Source organism: Pygocentrus nattereri, chromosome 5 (genome assembly GCF_015220715.1).
Source record: "Pygocentrus nattereri isolate fPygNat1 chromosome 5, fPygNat1.pri, whole genome shotgun sequence".
NCBI lineage: Eukaryota > Metazoa > Chordata > Actinopteri > Characiformes > Serrasalmidae > Pygocentrus > Pygocentrus nattereri.
The window spans coordinates 16,700,561-16,726,307 of NC_051215.1; the positions used below are offsets into that span (position 1 = coordinate 16,700,561).

Sequence of the window (25,747 nt, forward strand, 5' to 3'; positions counted from 1 at the left end):
CAGACTGTTGTTCACAGAAGAAGGTATGGTACACAATGGTAGACGTGGCCCTGTCTCAACTTTTTTGAGATGTGTTGCTGCCATCAGGTTCTAAACGAGTTCAAATTTTTATGAAATGGTAAAATATCACTTTCAGCATCTGATATGTGTTCTGTGTTCTACTGTGAATAAAATGTGAGTCTATGAGATTTACAAATCACTGCATTGTTTCATTTTCCTTTTTTTTTTTTTTTTTACACAGCATCCCAACTTTTTTGGAATTGTGGTCGTAAATAGTCATTCAACTACATTTGTGTAATTTTTTACTTTTGGATGGACCACTGGGTACATTAACAGTGTCAACAAAAGATCAGAAAATTGAATGCCAAGATTTCCACATAGATGTTCTGACATTTCTGATTCTGTCTTTAAGTCTTTTGGCTGAACCATTTAACATGCTGCATATGTAGGTATTCACATCTTAAGGTTCACACAGTTACAGAGATGTTAAATTTGGACATTGTTAGTTTCCCTTAACTGGTACCGATGTTTGCTGAGGATGTTGCACACAAAAATATATGTCAGAAACTCTATTTGAAATAACTACAAGTGAAGGAACTCACACCAAAACAAGTGTTGTTGTGCATTGGAGGTTACAAAGAAATTGTAATAAATGCACTTGAGAGAAGATAAAAACAGAGAAAAGACAGAGAAGGAGCACAGGAGAGTGACGAACAGAGACACATAGAGAGATAGAGCAGGGCTCTATCTGTACTGTAGAAATCTGTGGAGCAGGGTGGGAAGTTTGAGCTGGGGGATGAGGTGCAGTCTGGTCCGTCCCAAATACTCCCTGATACTCAACCTACACAACTGGCTCAGAGCAGGAGGCGTAGCTATGGACACAGAAAGGAGATCTGGTTTTAACCAATCTAAACTACATTCACATGTCACAAAGGGTTCTTTGAGGTCAGGGGTCTTCAACTGGCAGACCTCGGTCAGGATGCAGTCATAGCAAAGTATTTCAGTGGACCGAACCAAGCAAGAAAATCTCTGCAACTAAGCCAATTAACATATGAAAAAAAAATGGTCCCTGTGAAACACCGTTGCAGTAACCTAGGACAAAATGTGTTGTACATTCCTTGACAGCAAATGTGAAATGCTCATTAAGAAGAGCATTTATATTATTATTATTTTAATACATTTTTTTGTTATTTTACCTTATGAAAAGACAGAATGAAGATAAGTTTTTACAGCTATTTTGTCAAAATATTTTCCATGTTTTCTACCAAACAGTAGCCGATGACCAAACAAATACTTTTAAATAAAATTTTAAAAATTAAAATACTCATTAGATTGTAAAAATGTTATAAATAAAAAATAAATCAATTTATCAAAATGTATTTGATGTGTCTTGTTTTATTTTATTAATGGCCTAGACTAATCACTCATGTTAGTTTGTTTATCCGGACCTTGATACACAAGAATTTGATGTAACTGGACACGCGCAAGTTTTATTTAAATGCCCCCTGCAACAGAAGAGCCATTTTAGTTCTCTACAGAACCATGTTTCTAAATGAGTATGAAGAACCTTTTAAAAGTAAGAACCTTCACATAATGTAAATTACATTCTTTTACCAGTGTCTCATTTTAAAAAATGGTTCTTTATAGAACTGCCCTGTAGTACTTTAGGCAACTATAAATGGTTCTTCTATGGAGTAACACAAAGACCCCTTTCTGGCACCTTTATTTATTACAGTATATTACGCTTTTCATGCATGTTTAGTTGGAATGTGCACAATAACAAAGACTTTTATTTCTGGAGCCACTTTTTGACAACACCAAACCCTCCTAGGTCCCCCATGGCATACTGACCTGGAGAAAGAACTCTGGGTCTAAACCTTTTTACTCAAAAAACAAATGCCATTTTCAAAAATTGCTTCTATCGCACTCTAAAAAATTTCTGGATTCTCTGAATTACAAGTTACTGCAGAGCACAAAACCAATTACAAAACGGTGCATGGCTTCAGAGATCCACATGCCTTAAAATACCTTTTCCTCTTTTTCATATCACAATTATGGGCAGTCGTGGGCTGGAGGTTAGGGATCCAGCCTCGTGACCGGAAGGTCGCCGGTTCGATCCCCAGAGCCAACAGCACATGACTGAGGTGTCCTTGAGCAAGACACCTAACCCCCAACTGCTCCCCGGGCGCTGCGGATTGGGCTTCCCACCGCTCCGGGCAAGTGTGCTCACTGCCCCCTAGTGTGTGTGTGCTCACTAGTGTGTATGTGGTGTTTCACTTCACGGATGGGTTAAATGCGGAGGTGAAATTTCCCCGTTGTGGGACTAATAAGGGTCACTTACTTAATTAAATAAGCAAAAAATTTTTTTAGAAGTGTAGATGTTAAAGTGAAATCTGTATCACATTTGTCTTCGTAAGTAGAAGAGAAGCTTTTTATTATTTAAATTTGTTTAATTCTTAGAGTTTTGGTTTCCAGAGAGAACATGAATTTTGACATGAATGCAAATGTCACAGTTGCACACTTGAACCTGTTTAGGCGATGCAAATTGGCTGTATGCTAATCAGCCACCAGCCGAAATCCGAAAGTACACCTCCTTGTATCTACAATCTTTGTCCATTTTATCAGCTACACTTTACATTCAAGTGCACTTTATAAGTCTACAATTACAGACTGAAGTCCACCTGTTCCTCTGCATACCGTAATACCATTTCACCCTGCTGTTCAACGATCAGGACCCCCATTCAGCACTGTGACACTGATGTAGTGGTGGAGCTGGTATGAGTGGATCAGACACAGCAGTGCTGCTTAAGTTTTTTTTAAAACTGTGTCCACTTACTGTCCACTCTATTAGACTCCTTTACCTTGTTGGTCCTGCTTGTAAATGTAAAGTCATAAAGGAAAGTTTTCGCTACACAGTTTGTGTTGGTCATCCTATAACATTTCATCAGTGGTCACAGGGCACTGCCCACAGGATGCTGTTGGCTGGACATTTTGGGTCAGCGGACTACTCTCAGTCCAGTCCAGTTAAAAACTTAAATACCACTTCTGTGTCTGATCCACTTGTATTAGCACAATACACAATAACATGCCACCACATCAGTGTCACTACAGACCTGAGAATGATCCATCACCCAAATAATAGCTGCTCTGTGGTGGTCCTGTCAGGGTACTAATCAATAAAGATGAGAGTGAAAGGGTGCTAACAAAGTATGTAGAGAAACAGATGGACTATAGTCTGTAACTGAAGAACTACAAAGTGCACATATATGGTAAGTGCAGCTGATGAAATGGAGAAAAAAAAAAAAGAGTGTAGAAACATGTAGGTAAACTTAATGAAGTGGCCAGTCAGTGTAAATGAACCTAATTACATAATAATCTTCTGTATGCCTTAAAATCCCAGGCTTATGCCTCCATACCTTCATATAGCAGAAGCATGCCCTCTGCCATGCTGCTAGGAGGTGCTGCCTCCACAGGTCTTTGCAGCTCCAGGTTGCGAGCGTTTATGTTGGCACCAAATTCCAGCAGCACTTTAATGATATCTGGGCAGTCTTTCTCTGCAGCTGCATGTAGGGGAGTGTCTAGGAACCGTCCTTTTTGAACATTGGCACCTGGGAAATGGAGTTAAGTCAATAATGCTTATAAAGTATTACAGGATTGAAATGCATAGACCCATTTTGTCTTTTCCAATACAGCTACGAATATTGAAACTGAAATGTATTTTTCAGATTTTGTTATGCTAATTACAATATTGATTTGTGTTTCAGTTAACAAGTTTATCCAATAATGTTCTAAGTAATATCTAGTGCATAATGAGGTTTCATGCTGAGATAAAGTTATAGTAAGTGTTGTACCTTGTTTATTTAACCATGAATAAAAGACAAGTAACTTTGTCCTCTGCTGCTCAGTGTGCATAAATGATACATTGAAATTACAAGAAGAAATTATGAGAACTCCTGTTGATCTGAAAATGTTTGGGAGTTTAGATAAGCTAGGGGGCTACATTGAATGAAAAATTAATGTTATTAACTGTTAATAACCACCCAGTTCTCACCTGGCATTATCATACACCTTGGCTAATCTGATCATATTGGACAGTGTAAACAGTGTCTAATAAGTCTCCAAGACATATTACCATACTTCGGAGAAGGCCAAGGATGCGTAGGACCAAATTACATTTGTAATATTAACACTGAAGTGCCCCGATACATTCCCGCCAGCAACAAAGGACCACCTTAATATCACAGTGGGTAACAGACAGCATAAACTTTTACTATATGCAGACGATATGCTTCTACTGCTAACACAGCCCGAAAAATATATTCCTGTCCTATTAGACTGTATTGAAGAATTTACACTTTTATCAGGCTATTGCATCAACTCTGATAAGTCAGAAGCTATGCCTTTATCAGGTTAATGCCCTTCTATTCTGTTCCATCAATGGAAGTTCTGTTGGTCCTTAAATGCATCAAACACTTGGGCATTATAAGAACCCCTGATTACACTCTTTTTTATGGATCTTGATATTTTCTCTGGGGCAAGTCACAGCATTGTTTAGGAATAAACAAATGACAAGCACATATAAAGAAGGTTCCATTGGGCCATTAATATAAAGTACTTGAAAATACGGCTGCCAAGTCAAGAGATAACTCTAGTTGGTTCCAGATAGAGACTGAAGCTAACGGTGGGTTAACTCCTGGTTGGTGATTGTGATGTAACACGGTGGTAAACATGCGCCTGTCCCAAATTCTTTGGAATGTGTTGCAGGCATCAAATACAAAATGAGTGAATATTTGCAAAAAATAATAAAGTTTATCCATTTGAACATTAAATATCTTGTCTTTGTAGTGTATTCAATTGAATATAAGTTGAAAAGGATTTGCAATTCATCGTATTCTGTTTTTTTATGTTTTACACAATGTCCCAACTTCATTGGAATTGGGGTTGTAGCAAATATTATATTGTATTTCTATTTGAGTTTAACATATTGGAAGTTAAAAAGATAAAATCTAAAATGTGTCATACCATTTGCACAAGGCATATGTTTTTTTTTCACCAATATGTTAAATATAACAAACATACAGTAATTGTGCCATAGAATGTATAGAAGTGTGTTGTCTGAATAGCAGGTGCACTCTTTTTTCACTTAGAAAACTAAACATGCAGTTTGACCAGGGGCACCTCAATTTTTGCATATGACTTAGATGAGACATAGAGCCCATCTAATCCTAAGCATAGGTCAGAATGTTTGAATGCTGGAATTCTAGAATGTCTGAATTTTTGAAGGTTGAAATATAATAGTAAATTAGAATTTACAAAATAGCTTTTTCTCTGTTAGTCTCTCTCTCTCTCTCTCTCTCTCTCTCTCTCTATGTAAAGTTATATGTTTTCACATTGAAAAACAATGAGATGAATGAATATTTAACTAGAAGATAGAGCAGAACTTGCAACTTATGTTTTTGTCAGTGTTTTTTGTCTGTTTAACCCTAAGAAAGAAATACAAACAGACCACTGCAGCCGGCTAAAGACTTCCACATGACTTCCACATCAGATGAGGAGCGTTATACCTTACTGCCAGAGTGTCTTTGCCATCGAGTAGCAGATAGTACAAAGCATGTGTGAAATCTCATCTCTGCTTACCTCCATCTAGAAGTTTCTGTGTGCACTGTAGCTCCCGGGAGCTGCAGGCGATGTAAAGTGGAGTTCCTAGGTGGGGAATATCATAGTCTACGTCCGCCCCCCATGCTATGAGAGCCTCCACACACGCCGTTTTTCCTGAGAACAGAGGAATACACTCAGCAGCATAAATTAGATCTGTCATTCACCAACTTTTAACCATTCACACATTCATTATTTCAGTTTTGCTCATGATATTTCTGTCCATAAAGATGTATAGCTATAGGAAGACTACACTGCTGTTCCCTGTGGTTCAATTTGCTGGGCAACTTCATGATTCCACAGATAAATGCTTACATTCACAAAGTGGCTATTTAGTAATTCCAAACATTTCACAGATATTTTTAAGAAAAAATATTAACAATTATTATTATAATAATTATTATTTAATAAGCCATTTTTAAATGAATGATTACAAAAAGCCAAACAAATTTTATTTCCTCTGTTGATGTGTTGGATGTTCCACTGCAGTTCTATAACAGCCGGCAGAACATGATTCATATTAAACAGCACATTTAAGTGGTCAAACATTTCTGCTGAAAAAATACAGCATATGCCACCCACGGATGACAAATCAATATTAAGGATGCACTCTTTAGTCACGTGACCAATGTGGCAGAAATACTCATTTTAACTTTTCTTGCTTTTTTCCTTGTATAAACTTTTTTTCTATTATTATATTAATCAGTTTTGAAACATTTTCTCAACTCACTGTCATGTGTTTACTACTGAATCAAATGTGTGTGTATGTATATATATATATACAGTGGGTTGCAAAAGTATTCATACCCCTTGAACTTTTCCATATTTTGTCACATTACAACCACAAACATAAATATATTTCACTGGAATTTAATGTGAAAGACCAACCCAAAGTGGTATACAATTGTGAAGTGGAAAGAAAATTATACATGAATCAAAACATTTTTTACAAATAAAAAACTAATAAGTGCGACGTGCAAAAGTATTCAGCCCCCTTTTCCCTGAGTGCAACCAATTGCATTCAGAAGTTGCCTGATGACTGCTAATGACTCAAAAGGGTCCACCTGTGTGTAATCTAATCTCAGTACAAATACAGCTGCTCCGTGACGGCCTCAGATGTTGGTTAAGAGAATATTGGGGAGCAAAAAGCATCATGAAGTCCAAAGAACACACCAGACAGGTTAGGAATATGGTTTTGGAGAAGTTTAAAGCAGGCTTAGGTTATAAAAAGATTTCCCAAGCTTTGAACATCTCACGGAGCACTGTTCAATCCATCATCCGGAAATGGAAAGAGTATGGCACCACAGTAAACCTGCCAAGACAAGGCCGTCCACCTAAACTTACAGGCCGAACAAGGAGATCACTGATCAGAGAGGCAGCCAAGAGGCCCATGGTGACTCTGGATGAAATGCAGAGAGCCACAGCTCAGGTGGGGGAAACTGTCCACAGGACAACAATTAGTCGTGCACTACACAAATGTGGTCTTTATGGAAGAGTGGCAAGGAGAAAGCCATTGTTAAAAGAAAACCATAAGAAGTCCCGTTTGCAGTTTGCCAGAAGCCATGTTGAGGACACAGCAAACATGTGGAAGAAGGTGCTTTGGTCAGACGAGACCAAAATAGAACTTTTTGGCCACAATGCAAAACGCTATGCGTGGCGGAGAAATAACACTGCACATCACTCTGAAAACACCATCCCCACTGTCAAATATGGTGGTGGCAGCATCATGCTCTGGGGGTGCTTCTCTTCAGCAGGGACCGGGAAGTTGGTCAAAGTTGATGGGAAGATGGATGGAGCCAAATACAGGGCAATCTTGGAATAAAACCTGTTGGAGTCAGCAAAAGATTTGAGACTGGGGCGGAGGTTCACCTTCCAGCAGGACAACGACCCTAAACATAAAGCCAGAGCTACAATGGAGTGGTTTAAAAAAAAAGAATATTCATGTGTTAGAATGGCCCAGTCAGAGTCCAGACCTAAACCCAATTGAGAATTTGTGGCAAGATCTCAAAACTGCTGTTCACAAACGCTCTCCATCCAATCTGACTGAGCTTGAGCTGTTTTGCAAGGAGGAATGGGCAAGAATTTCAGTCACTAGATGTGCAAAGCTGGTGGAGACATACCCTAAAAGACTTGCAGCTGTAATTGCAGCAAAAGGTGGCTCCACAAAGTATTGACTCAGGGGGGCTGAATACTTTTGCACGTCGCACTTATTAGTTTTTTATTTGTAAAAAATGTTTTGATTCATGTATAATTTTCTTTCCACTTCACAATTGTATACCACTTTGTGTTGGTCTTTCACATTAAATTCCAGTGAAATATATTTATGTTTGTGGTTGTAATGTGACAAAATATGGAAAAGTTCAAGGGGTATGAATACTTTTGCAACCCACTGTATATATATATATATATATATATATATATATATATATATATATATATATATATATATATATATGGGTCATTCCATGGAAATGGCACATTTTGAGTCCTCATCTCCTCTTTAGGTGTATTTTATCTACTGGGTCACAAAAATCTATATTTTAACAGCTTTACACATACATTGAAATATCTCCTTTAATACAGTGTATTTTTTTTTATTTGATCTTTTTATGAGAACTTTGTTTATTTATTTATTTTTGCTGACACCACCTATTTTGTCATATCCCTCATGGCCTTCAACGAAAGTATACTTAGAATATACCAAATACAACTATAAAAAAGTCCATATATTTTGATGTCAACCTAAACAACTGTCTGTGTTTAATTGTTTGTGATATTATTTTTCAAAATTAATTGATAATTATTTATTAAAATCACATTATTTAGTTCTGTACCTAAGTAACCCCTCAACCCCGTAACACAAATGAATCTCCCCCACAAAAACAATGGTATGATTCATATGATCCATATACATCAAGAAGTGACATCACTCAAGTCTTTTGGACAACAGGACAGCAAAGACAGGCAAGTGGCTTCCTTCTTTTATTTAATTTTGGTCATTTATCTTGTGATATTGTGGTCGCCAAACTCAGTGACTCAACACCGTCACATGAAAAAAAGATAGAAAACTATTACTTATAAAAAAAGTTTTTTTTATTTCAAAACTATATGCTAATTCTGAATCTCATGCATGCCATGTGCTCTCTCTCTGGTATACAGTATGTAGAGCAGCGGCCATTTTGTGCAAAAATCACAACCCCGTCACACTCAACCCCGTTACATGTTTGACTGTGAGGTATACACATCAATGATACATTTAAGCAAAAAATTTGAACCATTCTAGTGGAATGACCCATATATATATATATATATATATATATATATATATATATATATATATATATATATATACATACATACACACACACACACACACACACACACACACACACACACACACACACACACACACACACACACACACACACACACATTTTCTAAGCCGCTTCTCCCTCAGGGTCGTGGGGGGGTGCTGGAGCCTATCCTAGCGGTCATCGGGCGGAAGGCAGAATACATATATATACATTTTTTATTTTATTTTATTTTTTTAAACTCTACTTGAGTATAAGTAAAACAGATGTTTATTTTAGTATTTGTTCATAAAACACACCCATAGGACTAAAAGGCCATAGGAGGTGTTCTTTGCATCCAGCATTAGAAATTACAGCTAAAACTCACCTTTGCTGCTAGCCTCATGGATGGGTGAAGGTTGGCACAGTTCAGGCTGTGGGTTGGCACCATGCTCTAGAAGCACCTCCGCACATGTGGCACTGCCTGCAGAACAGGCGTTAAACAGAGGAGTCACTCCATCTATGGTGGTGGCGTTCACCTAGTACATAATAAATACACATAACACTGCCTCAGTACAATACGGGACACCATCCTGAGCTTTCCATACTTGAAAGTACCACTTGGAGCTGTATATTTTATTATCATACCACTAAAAGCACACTATGCTTACGTATGATAGAAAAGCTCTTAAACAGGGCAAGAAAACCTCAAGCACATATGTCCAAGTTAAATACATATAGCCACTGGTAAGCTCACCAAATAGCAGTTATATGATTGGCTCAGTGACTTACATTGGCTCCGGCTTCAATGAGGGCTCTGGCACAGGCCACATGATCCCCTAGACATGCCTCGTGCAGTGGGGTGACATGATCAATGGTAATGATATTTGCATTGTAACCCTAATGAAAGAAAAAAATGACAAAGGTCAACAAAGGTCGTTATTTTTGCAACATAGGAGGCATTGAGGCAGGATGCAAGTGTGAGCCCAAAAACACAGTGGCAGAGATTAGTGGAACAGATAAATCCATGATGAGCCAAAACCAAGTAAACCAGAAACAGCAATAGGGTATATAGACAATGTAAGACAAAGGGACTGAACAAACACAGGTGTATAAATGCTAACAGAAAACGAGAAACACCAGAGACCAATGAGAGGGCAGGGCTAGGAGACAAAGAAAGGTGAAGACAGGGCAGAACAAGAGAAGAGCCAATATGACAACAAAAGCACATGTCAGAAGAAAACAAAGGCACATGGCAGATATTCAAAAACACACAGCACTGGGAAGTTAAGAAAAAGGCAAAAACAGAAAAACCAGGACAAAGAGTAAACAGATGTTACAACAGGGCTACATACATGAAAAAAATATAACTGTCTGCAGTGCGCATGTATGTATTAAAAGGGGGATATATTGTCTCATATCAAAATCTGAAAGAAACATACAATTAAAAAGCGGCAAATATACAAAAAGATCACCAAAAAGTAAATTTAAGTGTATTCAACAATCAAACACAATCAAAGGTGTGATATCCAACAGAAATTTAGACTAGGTAAAGGCAAAGTCAATCATTCCAGGTTTTTCCTAACAAATCAACAAAAATAACAACAAACCAAACAATTCTGTGCAAAGGACTGTCAACTGAAATAAAACTTCTCCAAAATTCTCATCAGTGACCCTGGTTCTGTCTGGGGTCAGAATCAGGCCTGCGCAGCTGAATAATCTCTTCTCTGCTGCAGAGCTGTAGCCGGTCCACAGCCAAACTAGATTATTGGGTAAAAAATATAATCCTCCTTTGCTGTAAAATCACTATAACACACAGTTCTAACTGAGTTTTCACTTAAACGCTGGAGTTAACCCATAACTGCTAATTCACCAACCTTTAATGTTGAATATTGATACGCAGACTGCTAACTAGCTGGTAGTTAATGAAACAACAAAGAGAAAGACGTAAAACGAACACTGGTAATCTGGAGATGAATGGACCTATCTGCATTTTAAAGCACTCCGGCTTGTTTTCTGATACGTTTAATCTGCAACAAGAAACTGTTTAACACTAAGTCGCAAGCTGAAGTCAGCTTCTCTTAAGCTAGCTTCTCGTGCAGCAGTACATTCTGGCACCTCAGGCACCATTTAATGTGGACGAACTTTGAGAGACATTTGACAAGAAACTCTTTCACGGAAAAGTTTCCTAACTGAGATGTGAGAAAGCCAGCTACAGCTGACCTAAAGGTTAAAGCAGTGCAAAATAAATTTGCATTTTCATTTATATAAAATTTTTACTAGAGTGTACTAGTACATTAGCACATACTCAAGACATACAGTGGGGGGAAAAAGTATTTAGTCAGTCACCAATTGTGCAAGTTCTCCCACTTAAAAAGATGAGAGAGGCCTGTAATTGACATCATAGGTAGACCTCAACTATGAGAGACAAAATGAGAAAAAAAAATTTAGAAAATCACATTGTCTGATTTTTAAAGAATTTATTTGGAAGTAATGGTGGAAAATAAGTATTTGGTCAGTAACAAAAGTTCATCTCAATACTTTGTTATATATTCTTTGTTGGCAATGACAGAGGTCAAACGTTTTCTGTCTTTACAAGGTTGGCACACACCGCTGCTGGTATGTTGGCCCATTCCTCCATGCATGCATGTTTTGGGGCTGTCGGCGGGCAACACGGACTTTCAACTGCCTCCGCAAATTTTCTATGGGGTTGAGATCTGGAGACTGGCTAGGCCACTCCAGGACCTTGAAATGCTTCTTACGAAGCCACTCCTTTGTTGCCCTGGCAGTGTGCTTGGGATCATTGTCATGCTGAAAGACCCAGCCACATTTCATCTTCAATGCCCTTGCCGATGGAAGGAGGTTTGCACTCAGAATCTCACAATTCATGGCCCCATTCATTCTTTCATGTACACGGACCAGTCGTCCTGGTCCCTTTGCAGAGAAACAGCCCCAAAGCATGATGTTGCCACCCCCATGCTTCACAGTTGGTATGGTGTTCTTTAGATGCAACTCAGCATTCACTCTCCTCCAAACACGACGAGTTGTGTTTGTACCAAATCCATTTTCTGATTATTGCTCCCACAGTAGATTTTTTCACACCAAGCTGCTTGCCTATTGCAGATTCAGTCTTCCCAGCCTGGTGCAGGTCTACAATCTTGTTTCTGGTGTCCTTCAACAGCTCTTTGGTCTTCACCATAGTGGAGTTTGGAGTGTGACTGTATGAGATTATGGGCAGGTGTCTTTTATACAGATAACAAGGTCAAACAGGTGCCATTAATACAGGTAATGAGTGGAGGACAGAAGAGCTTCTTAAAGAAGAAGTTACAGGTCTGTGAAGAAATCTTGCCAGAAATCTTGCTTGTTTGTAGTTGTAGGTTTTTTCCTCATTTTGTCTCTCATAGTTGAGGTCTACCTATGATGTCAATTACAGGCCTCTCTCATCTTTTTAAGTGGGAGAACTTCCACAATTGGTGACTGACTAAATACTTTTTCCCCACTGTATTTACAGCTACAGCCACGGTAAAACGGACATAAAATATTGTGGCTCCCAAGGTGGTTTCATTTTTGTTGAAAGGACAAAATGGTTCTTTGGATTGTGACCCCTGAGCTAAGCTTACTAGTAAGGGGTGACCAGCGTGTGGGGCCAGCGCATGACCGTTTACTCAAATTGTCTGTGGTTTAGTTAGAATTTTGTGATCGCCACTATCCCAGTTAACGACCATGTTCTAAGGTTCAAATTTTGCATGGATTGCCTGAAGGTTGTAGTGCAATTATTACACAATTGTAGCACAATTGTAGCAAAATCGCTACAGCTACACAAAATTTTGTAGGTGCTACAGCTATTAGCTACATTTCTTAAAACTGTAGCGGCTACAGCTATTAGCTACAAAAAAATGTAGTTACAAAAAGTAGCCTGCTACTTAGCTACTCCTCCATCCCTGCTGTTTATTTGATACTTTGTGCAGCCTCCATTTGCAAAGATAACAGCTCTGAATCTGGAGAACCCTTGGCGAGTAACCTCAGACCATTCCTCCATACTGAACCTCTCCAAATCTTTTAGATTCCCAGTTACACAAAGTGGACTCTCCTTTTTAGCTCTCCCACAGATTTTCTAAGGGATTTAGGTCAGGGGACTGTCCTGGCCACGGAAAACCTTAATTTTGTGGCCAGTAAACCATTTATGGGCCAATGTTGAGACGTGCTTAGGATCGTTATACTATGTATATGTATACTTGATGTAGTTTGTGACGCCATTTATCCAAATAAATTGTCCAGGGTCCTCACAACATCACAGATCCACTATACTTCACAGTGGGGATGAGGTACTTTTCTGCATGGCTATCTTTGTGTCTACACCAACCTCTGGTGTTTGTTTCCAATAACCTCTATTTGGGTCTCATCTGACCATAGAACATGGTCACACTAAAAGTTGCAGTAATGTTTGTCAGAAGCTTGAGTTTGTTGGTCTATGACAGCTTTTTCTGGCAACCCCCAAGCAACTTGTGGTTGTATAGGTGGTGTTTGATTATAGCTTGTTGGATGCTGTGAATACAAGACCTAATGTCTCAAATTCCCCATCTATGATCCTTGGAGACTCTTTGTCTACTCTAACCAACCTCCTCACTTTTTGTAGGGTCTATACATATAAACACACACACACACACACACACACACACACACTATATATTTATATAATATATATATATATATATATATATATATATATATATATATATATATATATATATATATATATATATATATATATATATATATATATATAAACATACAACCTCTTCCTGGCAGACTCCTTTTTCTAATTATTGATCTTATAGTGGTAATGGGCATTTTCAACTGCTATTTTCTTGTAGCTATTTCCTGATTTTTGCAGATCCAACAACCTTCTGTTGCACATCATTGTTGTTTTCACTGGCCTTTCTCATTCTGATGGATTGCCTTATGTTTCATCTCATATATATTCCCGAGTATTCATAATTGCTCAGGTGAACTTAAAAACAAAATATAAATGGGAATATACACTCACCGGACACTATATTACCTTGCTAGTAAAAGGTTGGACCCCCTCTTGCCTTCAGAACTGCCTTAATTCTTCAGGCATACTTTCAAGAAGTTGTTGGAAACTTCCTCAGAGATTTTGGTTGGTTATTTGAGTTACTGTTGCCTTTCTATCATCTCAAACCAGTCTGCCCATTCTCCTCTGACCTCGCAGATCAACAAGGCATTTTTGTCCACACAACTGCCACTCATTGGATATTTTGTCTTTTTCGGACCGTTCTCTGTAAACCCTAGAGATGGTTGTGCGTGAAAATCCCAGTAGATCAGCAGTTTCTGAAACACTCAGACCAGCCCGTCTGACACCAACAACCTTGCCACGTTCAAAGTCTCTTAAATCACCTTTCTTCCCTGTTCTGATGCTCAGTTTGCACTTCAGCAAGTTGTCTTGACCACCTCTATATGCCTAAATGCATTGAGTTGCAACCATGTGATTGGCTGATTAGCTATTTGTGTTAACAAGCAATTGAACAGATGTACCTAATAAAGTGGGCAGTGAGTGTATTTCACACTTACATTTAAGAAAATAATTTTTTATGACAATAAAAACTTTATACTTTAAATAAATAGTTAGATCTTGCCAATACCTTCACTGACAGATTGAAAGAATTAATTAAGTAATGCAGTAATTAAGAATATCTTTACAGCTCATTTTGCTGATGATTACTATTCCAATATTTGTGGCGGACACTGTACGTACGTTTCTGTGACTGTTCAGTGTGTACACACCTGGGAGAGAAGGGTCTTTAGGGCCAGAAGGCGCCCCTGACTTGCAGCTTCATGGAGTGGAGATCGATCTGCCCATGAGCCTGTACCACACACAGAGAAACACCGCAATATAACTTTAAATATAAGACAGTACGCTTAAATAGCTTTAGCACTATGAGTAATGGACCCTGCAATGGACCACATTAGCATTCTTTTAATCTATTTTTTAATCACATTTTATAATTTGTAATTATAAAGCAATGGTATCTTCATGTCTGCAGATAATAATGATGATAATGAATGTATTTGACATTTCTGCATCTGCGACAGAGTGCGCTGTGTGTTTTTGCATTTTTAGTGCAGGTCCTGACACTACTCATTACCATCTGTTGAGTGGAGAGCTAGAGAGAGGTGTTAGCGAAGAGGGCCTGCCACCCATTACCATTCAGAGCAATCTGTCTGGAGATTTATATGATCTAATTTACACTGACTCATTTAAACACATTTTTGTAAGAGCCCAGGCAACAAGAAATATCTGTTCCTTACATTGGCCTAACAATATGTATCCTGAGAAACTGACATTTACTGACTTATGGCTAAATGTGAGAAACTTGAGAAACTGTCCTTCAGGCACAACAACACAGTGACTGATTGTTGGACAAACAGATATAATTTAATATGTTTCTTGTATATAATTCAAAGCCTACAAAGAAATTAATCACATGAGAATCTATGAAGATTTGAAAACACCAGCCACCTTCTGAAAGAATACTTTGCCAAAAAGAAAATTATCTTAGATTGGTCTGTCCTGCGATGGACTGGCGACCTGTCCAGGGTGTATCCTGCCTTCCGCCCCCCCACCCCCCCCCGCAACCCTGACGGAGAAGCGGCTTAGAAAATGGATAATTGGCTAATTCTGCGGCTTTGTTTCCTTTTGTGTCTGTGGTCTATGATTGTATTGACTGCAGAGTGAATGGAACATTAACTATATATTTACATCAAACTCAACCAAATTACAGCTACCGTCTTCACCTACACTCAACCATACAAACACAATCACTGTTCCACACAAGTCATGCACATAAATCATCTTGCCACTATATTACTCTCTCATTAACACAGAATATATTGTTAACAACCCAGCCACACAATGTAAAACATTCAACATCAACCTTACATTAGACAGGCCATAACACAGTTTTTATTTGTATCCTCTAAGGGGAGCTATATGCTATATTTAGCAGCCATCTGGCTCTGGTGTCTTGCAACTGCCTTTACCCTGCACAACCCTGCCTTTTCACCCCCAGTGAAACAAAAGCTGTAGAGAGAGAGAGAGCTTCCGCACTGTACATACCCATGTCTCCATCTCCCCACGGTGTGTCTAGCCACGAGTATGTGTACGACATGACAGCCTGCAAATGAAAGGATGGCTGTCATCTTAACAAGGCCTACAACCAGAGAGCTGCAAGAAAGTGGCCATGTCTAATCCAGCTCAGCTACATTAGGAGCAGGCTGGCACTGTTGCACTGGCTATGTGGATTCCTGCAGCTGGGTAAGGAATGTCTACGAGGGAGACAATTTTGTTCATACAACTGTTGCCAAGGCAGACAAGTTTCAGAGAGCATTACCCCATTCAACCTAATGAATTTCAGTTGGAGGTTAGATTTGCTGCATAATAGTGAGTTTACAGTTTAGAGCTGGACTAACTGGAACTAAACAAGTTGGAAATTATAACTTGTCACCATGCTAATATTAGCTCCATGACATGACAAAAAGTTACACCTGATCTATCATAACAGTGTGACCTTCTTGAACATATAAATGTCATTTGAGATTAAAAACACATTTTTTTGCCAACAACCCGTAATGTAAAGAATGAATGTCATTTTGGTTTATTTGGTAGAACATGGAGAAGTTCATTTCCCTCTAAGCAAATTTAATATCTGAAATTTTGCTCTAATTAATTCTCAACTGAGATAGCAAGTAGTGTGGTACAAAAGGTTGAACTTGTTTCAATTCAATGTAAATTATAAGTGGCAGCTGTGTAGCACTGACCATCAAAACAAGGACAAAAACTAATTGACATTTCCCATAAGCAATGAATGTGTGCCTAAAAATTTCCATCTGGACAAAAATAAACTATGGAACTCCCCATGGGTCTTGCAGATGCCATAACCCTCTTTTTCTCAGATAGGTTATTTAAAGCATGCAATCTCTATATTTATAGCCAAGTCCAGTTTGTGAAAAAGCTTATTTGAGTAGCAGTGCGAATCACTGGATGACCACTATGAGCAGTTCAAAACTAAATTTACCATACTGTATACTAATATTCAATTCAAAAGGCCTGTTTTCAGGACCACATTTACGAGAGTATTCAGAAAGAAAGAAATCCATGATTTTCTGATTGATGGGTTTGCATGGCAGACATGCTCCTAAAGCAGAGAGGCACTGGCGCAAGGAAGCGAATGGAGATATTCATGCTGCATTCAGTGGACACGTTTTCAGCTCTAGTCTTTGGGACCCCCTGCACAGTTTGAACTATTTCCTTACTAGGCATACTATACCACATTATCTCTGAAAATGCACATTTCAGAATGTTATCCTACAACCCCATTTCCAAAAAAGTTGGGACATTGTGCAGAATGCTGTAAATAAAAATAGAATGCAATGATGTGCATATCATGTGAACCAATTTAAAGGAAAATACTACAAAGACAACAAATCAAATGTTGAAACTGAGACGTTTTACATATTTACTAAAAATATATATGTCCATTTTGAAGTTGATGCCAACAAAGTTCTAAAAAAGTTGGGACGGGGCATGTTTATGTGTTTCATCACCGCTTCTTTTAACTACACTCTGAAAGCATTTGGGAACTGAGGAGACCAACCGCGACGGCGCGGTGGCGTGCTGGGTAGCGCTGTCGCCTCACAGCAAGGAGGGCCTGGGTTCGATTCCCCGGCCAGGAGACCAGCGTCCTCTCTGTGTGGAGTTTGCATGTTCTCCCCATGTCTGCATCGGTTTCCTCCCAAAGTCATGCAGTCAGGCCAATTGGAGATGCTAAATTGCCCCTAGGTGTGAGTGTCTGTCTGTCTGCCCTGCGATGGACTGGCGACCTGTCCAGGGTGTTATCCTGCCTTCTGCCTGAAGACTGCTGGGATAGGCTCCAGCACCCCCTGTGACCCTGACAGAGAAGTGGCTTAGACAATGGATGGAGACCAACTGCTGTAGTTTTGAAGGTGAAAGTTTTCCATACTTGTTTGGTATAGGATTTCAGCTGCTCATCAGTTTGGGGTCTCTTGTTGACATATTATGAAATGAAAAATACTAGTGTTTTCAGAGGTGACAGGTCTGGACTGCAGGCAGGCTAGTTTAGGGCTCAGACTCATAATACAGAGCAATGCTGTTATAATACATGCAGAATGTGGTTTGACATTGTCTTGCTGAAAAAGATGGAAATTGAATGGCAGTATATGCTGTCATCATTCAGCATGACTGCTGCCTTCACAGATGTGCACATCACCCATGCTTTGTGCACTAATGCACCCCTATACCATCATAAATACTGGCTTTTGAACTGTGCACTGATTACAAGCTGAGTGGTCTTTAGCCTGGAGGACATAGTGTCCATGATTTCCAAAAAGAATTTTGTCAGACCACAGGACACTTCTCCACTTCACCTCAATCGATCTCAAATGAGCTCAGGCCCAGAAAAGGTGGCTGCATTTCTGGATCCTGTTTGTATATGGTTTCTTCTTTGTGTTTTTGAGTTTTAACTTGCATTTGTAGATGCAGTGGAGAACTGTTTTCACAGACAGTGGTTTTCAGACGTGTTCCTGGGTCCATGCAGTGATTTCCTCTATAGAATCATGTCTGTTTTTAATGCAGGTTTTCTTGTCCCTTGCATAAAGAGATATCTCCAGATTCTCTGAATCCTTTAATATGTACAGTAAATGATGAAAAGCAAAAGTTCTTTGCTATTTTACATTGAGAAATGTTATTCTTGAATTGTTGCACTATTTCCCTGCACAGATTTTCACAGAGTGGTGAACCTCTCCTCATGTTTACTTCTGAAAGACTCTCTGGGTTTCCTTTTTTCATACCCAATCATGTTACTGACCTGTTGCCAATGAACCACCAGGATCAAATTCAAAATGGGCATATATTTTTCAAAAACAATAAAATTTCTCAGTTTCAACATTTGATTTGTTGTCTATGCACTATTTTCAATTAAATATAGGGTTTAAATGATTTGCACATAATTGCATTTTGTTTTTATTTATATTTTGCACAATGTCCCAATATTTTTGGAAATGGAATTGTATTAAAAGCCTACAAAGCACATGAATGTCTTTATGGCGAACATATTAGACACTTTCATGATCTCCTTGCTTTTCCTTTAAATTATTTTTAAAAACTATTCAGTACCAAACAGTGATTTCAGCAGAGTGGCTGGAAAAGACGATATATACTCACTGTCCACTTCATAAGAAACTCCTCACTTGTAACTCTACCTTGCTGGTGTACATTTAGATATTCATCTGTTGGTGCACAGTTTGTGTTAGCCATTCTATAGCTCTTTGTCGATGGTAAATTTCTGACCACAGAGACACTCTTTGCTGGAGATTTTTGGGTGGCAGACCACTCTCAACCTGGCAGTGACAACGAGTTCAATGCTGTGTCTGATACGCTCATACCAGCACCACACACAATACCATTACCACAAGTCAGTGTCACTGCTGTGTTGAAAAAGGAACATGACCCAATAAATCTCTTGTGGTCAGAAACTGACCAATAATGAATGGGATGGAGGATATCTTATCAATTGTGGAGCGACATTTGTAATTGTACGTGGACCTATAAGGTATGTGGAGTAGGCAGGAAATTTCAGTCGGTAGTGAAAGTATGTATATGACGGATGAGTAAATTACTAAAATTTTTATCATTTGGAAAAAATATGTGGCAAGACGTGTCCAATAAGACATTTGTTCTAGTTAAGAAGTCAACAAATGTATGTCTCCAAGTATCCAAGTATTCCCACTAAGACCTGGCCTGGTCATTGGCACTGGTCTTCTGTTACAGGTTGCCAAGCACCATGGGGGCTTTGTGGGCATTCTGCTCTTCAATAGTGTCTTCAATAGTCTTTTTTGTGTGAGTCTGTAGCAGCTCATGAATGTTTCATGTCACATTCAGACCACATGACAGTATTAGAGTCCAGTTTTATACTTCAATTACAAATGTTACATTTTAATGCTGGGTATCAAAATATTCTGTATCATTCAATGTTAAACATTGATTTAAAAAAGTAGCCGTATCTTTAAACATCCCCATTACACAGTCTTTAAATATCCAAGTATGACAGAAACTAGAAATAAATACAAAAGAAAGCAAGAAAAAGAAAAATTAAGAACAATAACAAGAACAGTTATACAGTATATACAAAAATACAGTAAAACTGTATTTTTAGTGTGGACACAGAGTTACAGCCCCCTTTCACCCTGTTCTTCAAAAGGTCAGGTCATTACCAGGTGGAGCAGTGACATTGACATGGTGGTGGTGGTGGTGATAGTGTGTGCTGTACTGATACAAGTGGATCAGACACAGCAGTGCTGCTGGAGTTTTTAAATACCTCAGTGTTACTGCTGGACTGGGAATAGTCCACCAACCAAAAATATCCAAACCAACCAAACCAAAAATAGCCTCCAGCAACCTGTGGGCAGCGTCCTTTGACCTCTAAGGAAGGACTACAAATGAGTTATTGTCTCTGACTTTACATCTACAAGGAGGACCAACAAGGTATGTGTGTCTAATAGAATGGGCAGTGAGTGGACACCGTTTAAAAACGGCAGTAACACTGCTGTGTCTGCTGTGTCCACTTGTACCAGCACAACACTCACTAACAGGCCAACACCACGTCAGTTCCACTGCATGTCATTGTGATTGTATTTTTAAATGTGGCACCACTTTGTCTGCTCCAGGTAATCAGATGTCAGAAAAAAAATGAATACTGTGACATTATCGTGTATCATTATTTGCAGTTGTACTGCACAATATCCATGGTTTTAAGTAAAACAAAGAGAACTGATCTTTTTCCAGTCCAATTTTTGTACAGCTCTAAAAAGCCCTGATTTTTAAGGCTTTCGTCAGAAATGTGACTCTAAATGGACTGCGGCTGATTTCTAAAGAGCTCTCAGCATATTTTATTACCCACTTGCTAAAGTGCCCACTTTTCATTTCAACTCTAGTGGCAGTAGTGGCTTAGCTGGGCAGGTTCAAATGTCACTAATCAGCCATATCTAAACTTAGAACTCAGCTCTCAGCCCCTTCCCCAAGTTGCTGTTTACAGCAAATAAGCCAGTGCACACTGAGCGAGTCAGCTACCTGGACATTCAGGAACAGAAAAATAGCTTTAAATAGCATAAATTAAGTCATAAGGCTACTTGAGTCAAGGTGAAATTGTGTTACTCATACGTATACAGATGAAAAGTCTAATTTTTATCATGCCCTATGAATCAAGAGGCAGATTAGCATAGTTTCCATCACTGTATGATGGTAAAATGAGCTTATGAACAAGGTGAGTAGTTCCAGTCACGCAGTTTCAATCGCTTCAACTCATCTGCATGTTTTCATGAGTGCAATCAGACATGCTGGAGAAACACTAAACTGTGTAATGACTGGAATTTGACACCCCTGAGCTAAAGCTTCACTGTCAGTGACTGCGTGAGTGAGTGAGGAGGCCCAACATACAATCCACTCTGCTGGCTTCTAGCTACTACAGGGCAACAGGTCAGCCACTGTCAGACTACCAACAAACTACAAATTAACAAACTATTCTGATAAATGAATAGAGTTTTACAATTTAGAGTGAAATTAAATGTTGTGGGACATTAAACAACAAGGGACAATAATTATTCCAATTTCAGCAGATGCTTACTACAATACTCTAAATGAATAAAAGAAAATACTGTAAATTCAATTAAATAATGTGTCCCATAACAACGTATACATTTTCCTGCATAACCTAACAAAGTGCCCCACATTAATTAATACAATTTCCCATTACACATAACACAGTGTGCCGCATCACTTAACACATCGTCCCATTACACCTAACACACTGTGCCGCATCACGTAACACGTCGTCCCATTACACCTAACACACTGTGTCGCATCACTTAACACATCGTCCCGTTACACCTAACACACTGTGCCGCATCACTTAACACGTCGTCCCATTACACCTAACACACTGTGTCGCATCACTTAACACATCCACCCATTACACCTAACACACTGTCGCATCACTTAACACATCGTCCCATTACACCTAACACACTGTCGCATCACTTAACACTTCGTCCCATTACACCTAACACACTGTGTCGCATCACTTAACACGTCGCCCCATTACACCTAACACACTGTGTCGCATCACTTAACACGTCGCCCCATTACACCTAACACACTGTCGCATCACTTAACACGTCGCCCCATTACACCTAACACACTGTGTCGCATCACTTAACACGTCGCCCCATTACACCTAACACACTGTGTCGCATCACTTAACACGTTGTCCCATTACACCCAACACACTGTGTCGCATCACTTAACGTCGTCCCATTACACCCAACACACTGTGTCGCATCACTTAACACATCGTCCCGTTACACCTAACACACTGTGCCGCATCACTTAACACATCGTCCCATTACACCCAACACACTGTGTCGCATCACTTAACACGTCGCCCCATTACACCTAACACACTGTGTCGCATCACTTAACACGTTGTCCCATTACACCCAACACACTGTTTCACATCACTTAACGTCGTCCCATTACACCCAACACACTGTGTCGCATCACTTAACACATCGTCCCATTACACCCAACATACTGTGTCGCATCACTTAATACATCCTCCCACTACACTTAATACTCTGTTTTGAATTACTTAACACTGAATTATGTGTCACTATACCTAACATGGTTTCCTGTATGTGTCCTAAAGTGTCCTATTATACTCAACACACTATCCCATATTCTTAGCACAATGTCCCATTATACCTAAAAAAGCTATCTTGTATTATTCAACACAGCACCTAATTATACCTAACACTCTGTCCCACACTACTTAACACAATGTCCTATTATAAATAACACCCTATCCTGTACGCTGTCTTGTAGTATTTAACACAGCATTCTACCTAACACACTGTCCTGTAGTACGTATTAGATATAAATATCAAATTATACCTAACACATTGTCCCACACTACTTAACACAATGTTCCATTACACCTAAACACATTGTGCCAAATGTCTTAACACAATGTTCAATTATTCTTAACATTCATTGCCATAAACATTCTGTCCTAATTATTATACTTGAATTCAAAACCGTTTTACATTCCACAATGGATTTGTGCATTAAATCAACCTTGTAATTATTACAATAAAAAGGGACAAATTAAATAAAAAGCGCATAAATATATATATAAACAAACAAACAAATAAATAATTAACAATATAACCGTGACAGGTGCTCCTTCAGTCTCCGCGTGCTGCCGTTACGTAACAAGTCGTCCCGTTACCGCACCGCACGTGATCGTTTGCCGGAGTCTGTTTAAATCACGTGAAAATTAATCTGATCACTAAACGCGTTTTATCCGCTACAGCTGGTTTGTACGGTGCAGTGACGTGCAGCAAACCGGGGTCTGTTCGCACAAGCTCGTTTCGCTTGTTTGTTTACTCACCCTGACTTGTTAAAATGCCCCAGCGCGATTTCTTTTTTGCGGGGAAATCGGCCGCGTCCTCTAGTCTCCGTTTCTTGCTTTCGCTCTCACCGCCGCTGTTGGGAACTTGGGGCATGTTTTTCTGAAGCGACTTCGAAGTCCTGAATGAATCGTTTGTCTGAACCTGTTCGGCTTCAATGAATTATTCGAGCCGATCCACCGTCCCGACTAAAAAGAGCGTCACATTTGCCATCTGTGCGATGTTTACATGGTGTTAGGCTATGAATAAGAATAAAATGATAAGCATTCAAAATGTAATCTATTAAATTAGGACAAAAATACCAACAACATCGCTGAAAACGTTTACATCACAGAAACGGACTGTTCAAAAGATTCGGTTCAGCATACTGAACTACAAATCACTTGTTTCGTGTCGGCACTTCAGCCCTTCACTCGCCTGCGCTGGTTGGTCCACAGGGTTGTGGTTGGTGTATTTGTTTTGGAATGCGTCTTTTCCTACCAAATTCCGCCCTCCGTGTGCCAGGATTGGTGCGTAGTTCAACCTCATGAACAGTCTGGGGTTGGGTGATTGGTCTCTAGGTTATTGATTGTCATTGCGCTTTCGGTTTTTTTCCGTCCAAGTCCCGCCTACTCTGCACTAGGATTGGCTAGTTCATAGTCCTGAGCATTGGTGAATGGGGATTGGTCCAACCGGTCACTAAATGATTGGCTGTTGATGTTGTTGTTTCGGCTTTAACACCCGTCCTTCTGTCCTACGATTTGCTACTTACTTCACACGCATTACCCCCGCTGTGTTGTGATTGGTCTAACTGGGCGCGTGGCTTATGTTTTCTTCAGAATACGACGTTCTTATTTCCCGCCAAATTCTGATTGCTTGACTGCTTGTGAGAATAAGCTGCTAGCCAATCGAGGCGCAGGTGACTAGATATTTTCAGCCAATCGTAGCATAGAAGGAGGCGGGACTTGGCGTTAGCATGGCGCTGCTATTTCTGGCTCAGGTTAAGCTTTGCTGCACGTAAGTGACATTTTTCCGCTGTGATAGGACAACTCTGGAATTTCTTTAGGAAATACTTACTGTTACCTTTTCATCAGATTTATGTAATTTACTGTTTGAAAATAATTTCGTTTTAGGATTTTTTTTCTATATGGCACCATTTCAGAAATACATTTTTATTCTTTGTTCCATATATTAAGAAATATTTTTTTAAAATTATAATTTCTTTATTATCATAAATTATCATTATTAAGTGATAAAACTAGTACAGTAAAATTTGTCACCTAAATCCACCAAATAAACCACTTTATTGACATACAAAATGTTATAATGTAACGTGGTTGTACTATTATGTCATGTGAGATAATGTTAGTAGTAACTTATTAACTGCAGCAAATTTATTTCATAAGCACTGAATAAGTAACCTAACCTTCTAACTTCCTTTGATTCTGTCATTCATCTTGCTGTACAGTTCATGAATGTATTTTGCACTAAAATCAGAATACAGCCAAATATTCTACTGACACAGCGTTGATATTAATCTCCAAATAAGAAAATTAAGTTCAGTTTACTGGTTAGATTTCGAAGGAATTTAATGAGCTGAAATTCCATTTTGCAAAACAGTAGGCCTGTCATGTGTGAGTAGATGCTGTATCCTCCCACGCTAATCCTGAAACCTGCATCAAAAATAGTCCACCTTTGTGTCTGCTGTATGAAATCACTGCCATTTTGGTCCTCAAGTCCAAGTCTTTAAAGAGGCAATAATGTTGAGAGAATAACTTGAACTTGAAGCAAACTTGAACTGCATGTGGGGATTCAATCATGCACTGACCAGGTTCTTAGGGAGCTGTTATAAAGAGATCCATTTTGATGTAAAACTAACGCTCTTCTGCTGTTCCAAATGTACACAGATATGTCAACAAATGCTACACGAAGACTACTAAGCAAGACTCGTCATCCGGCCCCAAACTCACAGATCATCCTGTTTCCAAAGCTCCATTATCTATGTCAGAAACAAACCCAGCTCACTTACTGTGCCCTTGGCCAAAATCATAGAACTCTGCCGCAATGCGGGCCGCCTCCTTACGATTCCCCTTAACCACATAGAAGTGTGTGAGGATATTCAGGCTGATCTTTATGAAGAGCTTGAAGCAGAAGAGGGCAAAAATGGAGAGGTAGACGTTGGTGTACTGCGAGCCAAACGGCCGCTCCTCCAGAACTTCAGTCATTGCTGCTGACTGCTCTCTTACTGTGAGTGTTTTGGA

General features: G+C 39.1%; 1 protein-coding gene across 4 annotated transcripts; it reads right to left on the reverse strand.

Annotated features, from left to right (window-relative positions):
• Positions 1-190: 190 nt before the first annotated feature.
• asb5b (ankyrin repeat and SOCS box containing 5b) lies at positions 191-25,747 on the reverse strand. 4 transcript variants are annotated; one of them, XM_017709033.2, is made up of 8 exons: positions 23,810-23,965; positions 23,489-23,720; positions 14,751-14,830; positions 9,738-9,845; positions 9,334-9,484; positions 5,638-5,772; positions 3,417-3,608; positions 191-872 (listed from the first exon to the last, which is right to left on the reverse strand). In XM_017709033.2, exons 2-8 carry the CDS (start codon positions 23,601-23,603, stop codon positions 745-747), a joined length of 909 nt encoding a protein of 302 aa, XP_017564522.1. In that variant the 5' UTR covers positions 23,604-23,720; positions 23,810-23,965; the 3' UTR covers positions 191-744. The 4 variants fall into 4 exon arrangements, with proteins under 4 accessions (XP_017564522.1, XP_017564523.1, XP_017564521.1 ...); XM_017709034.2 differs by adding an exon at positions 16,084-16,141 and having other exon boundaries at positions 23,489-23,965; XM_017709032.2 differs by having other exon boundaries at positions 23,489-23,746; positions 23,881-23,902.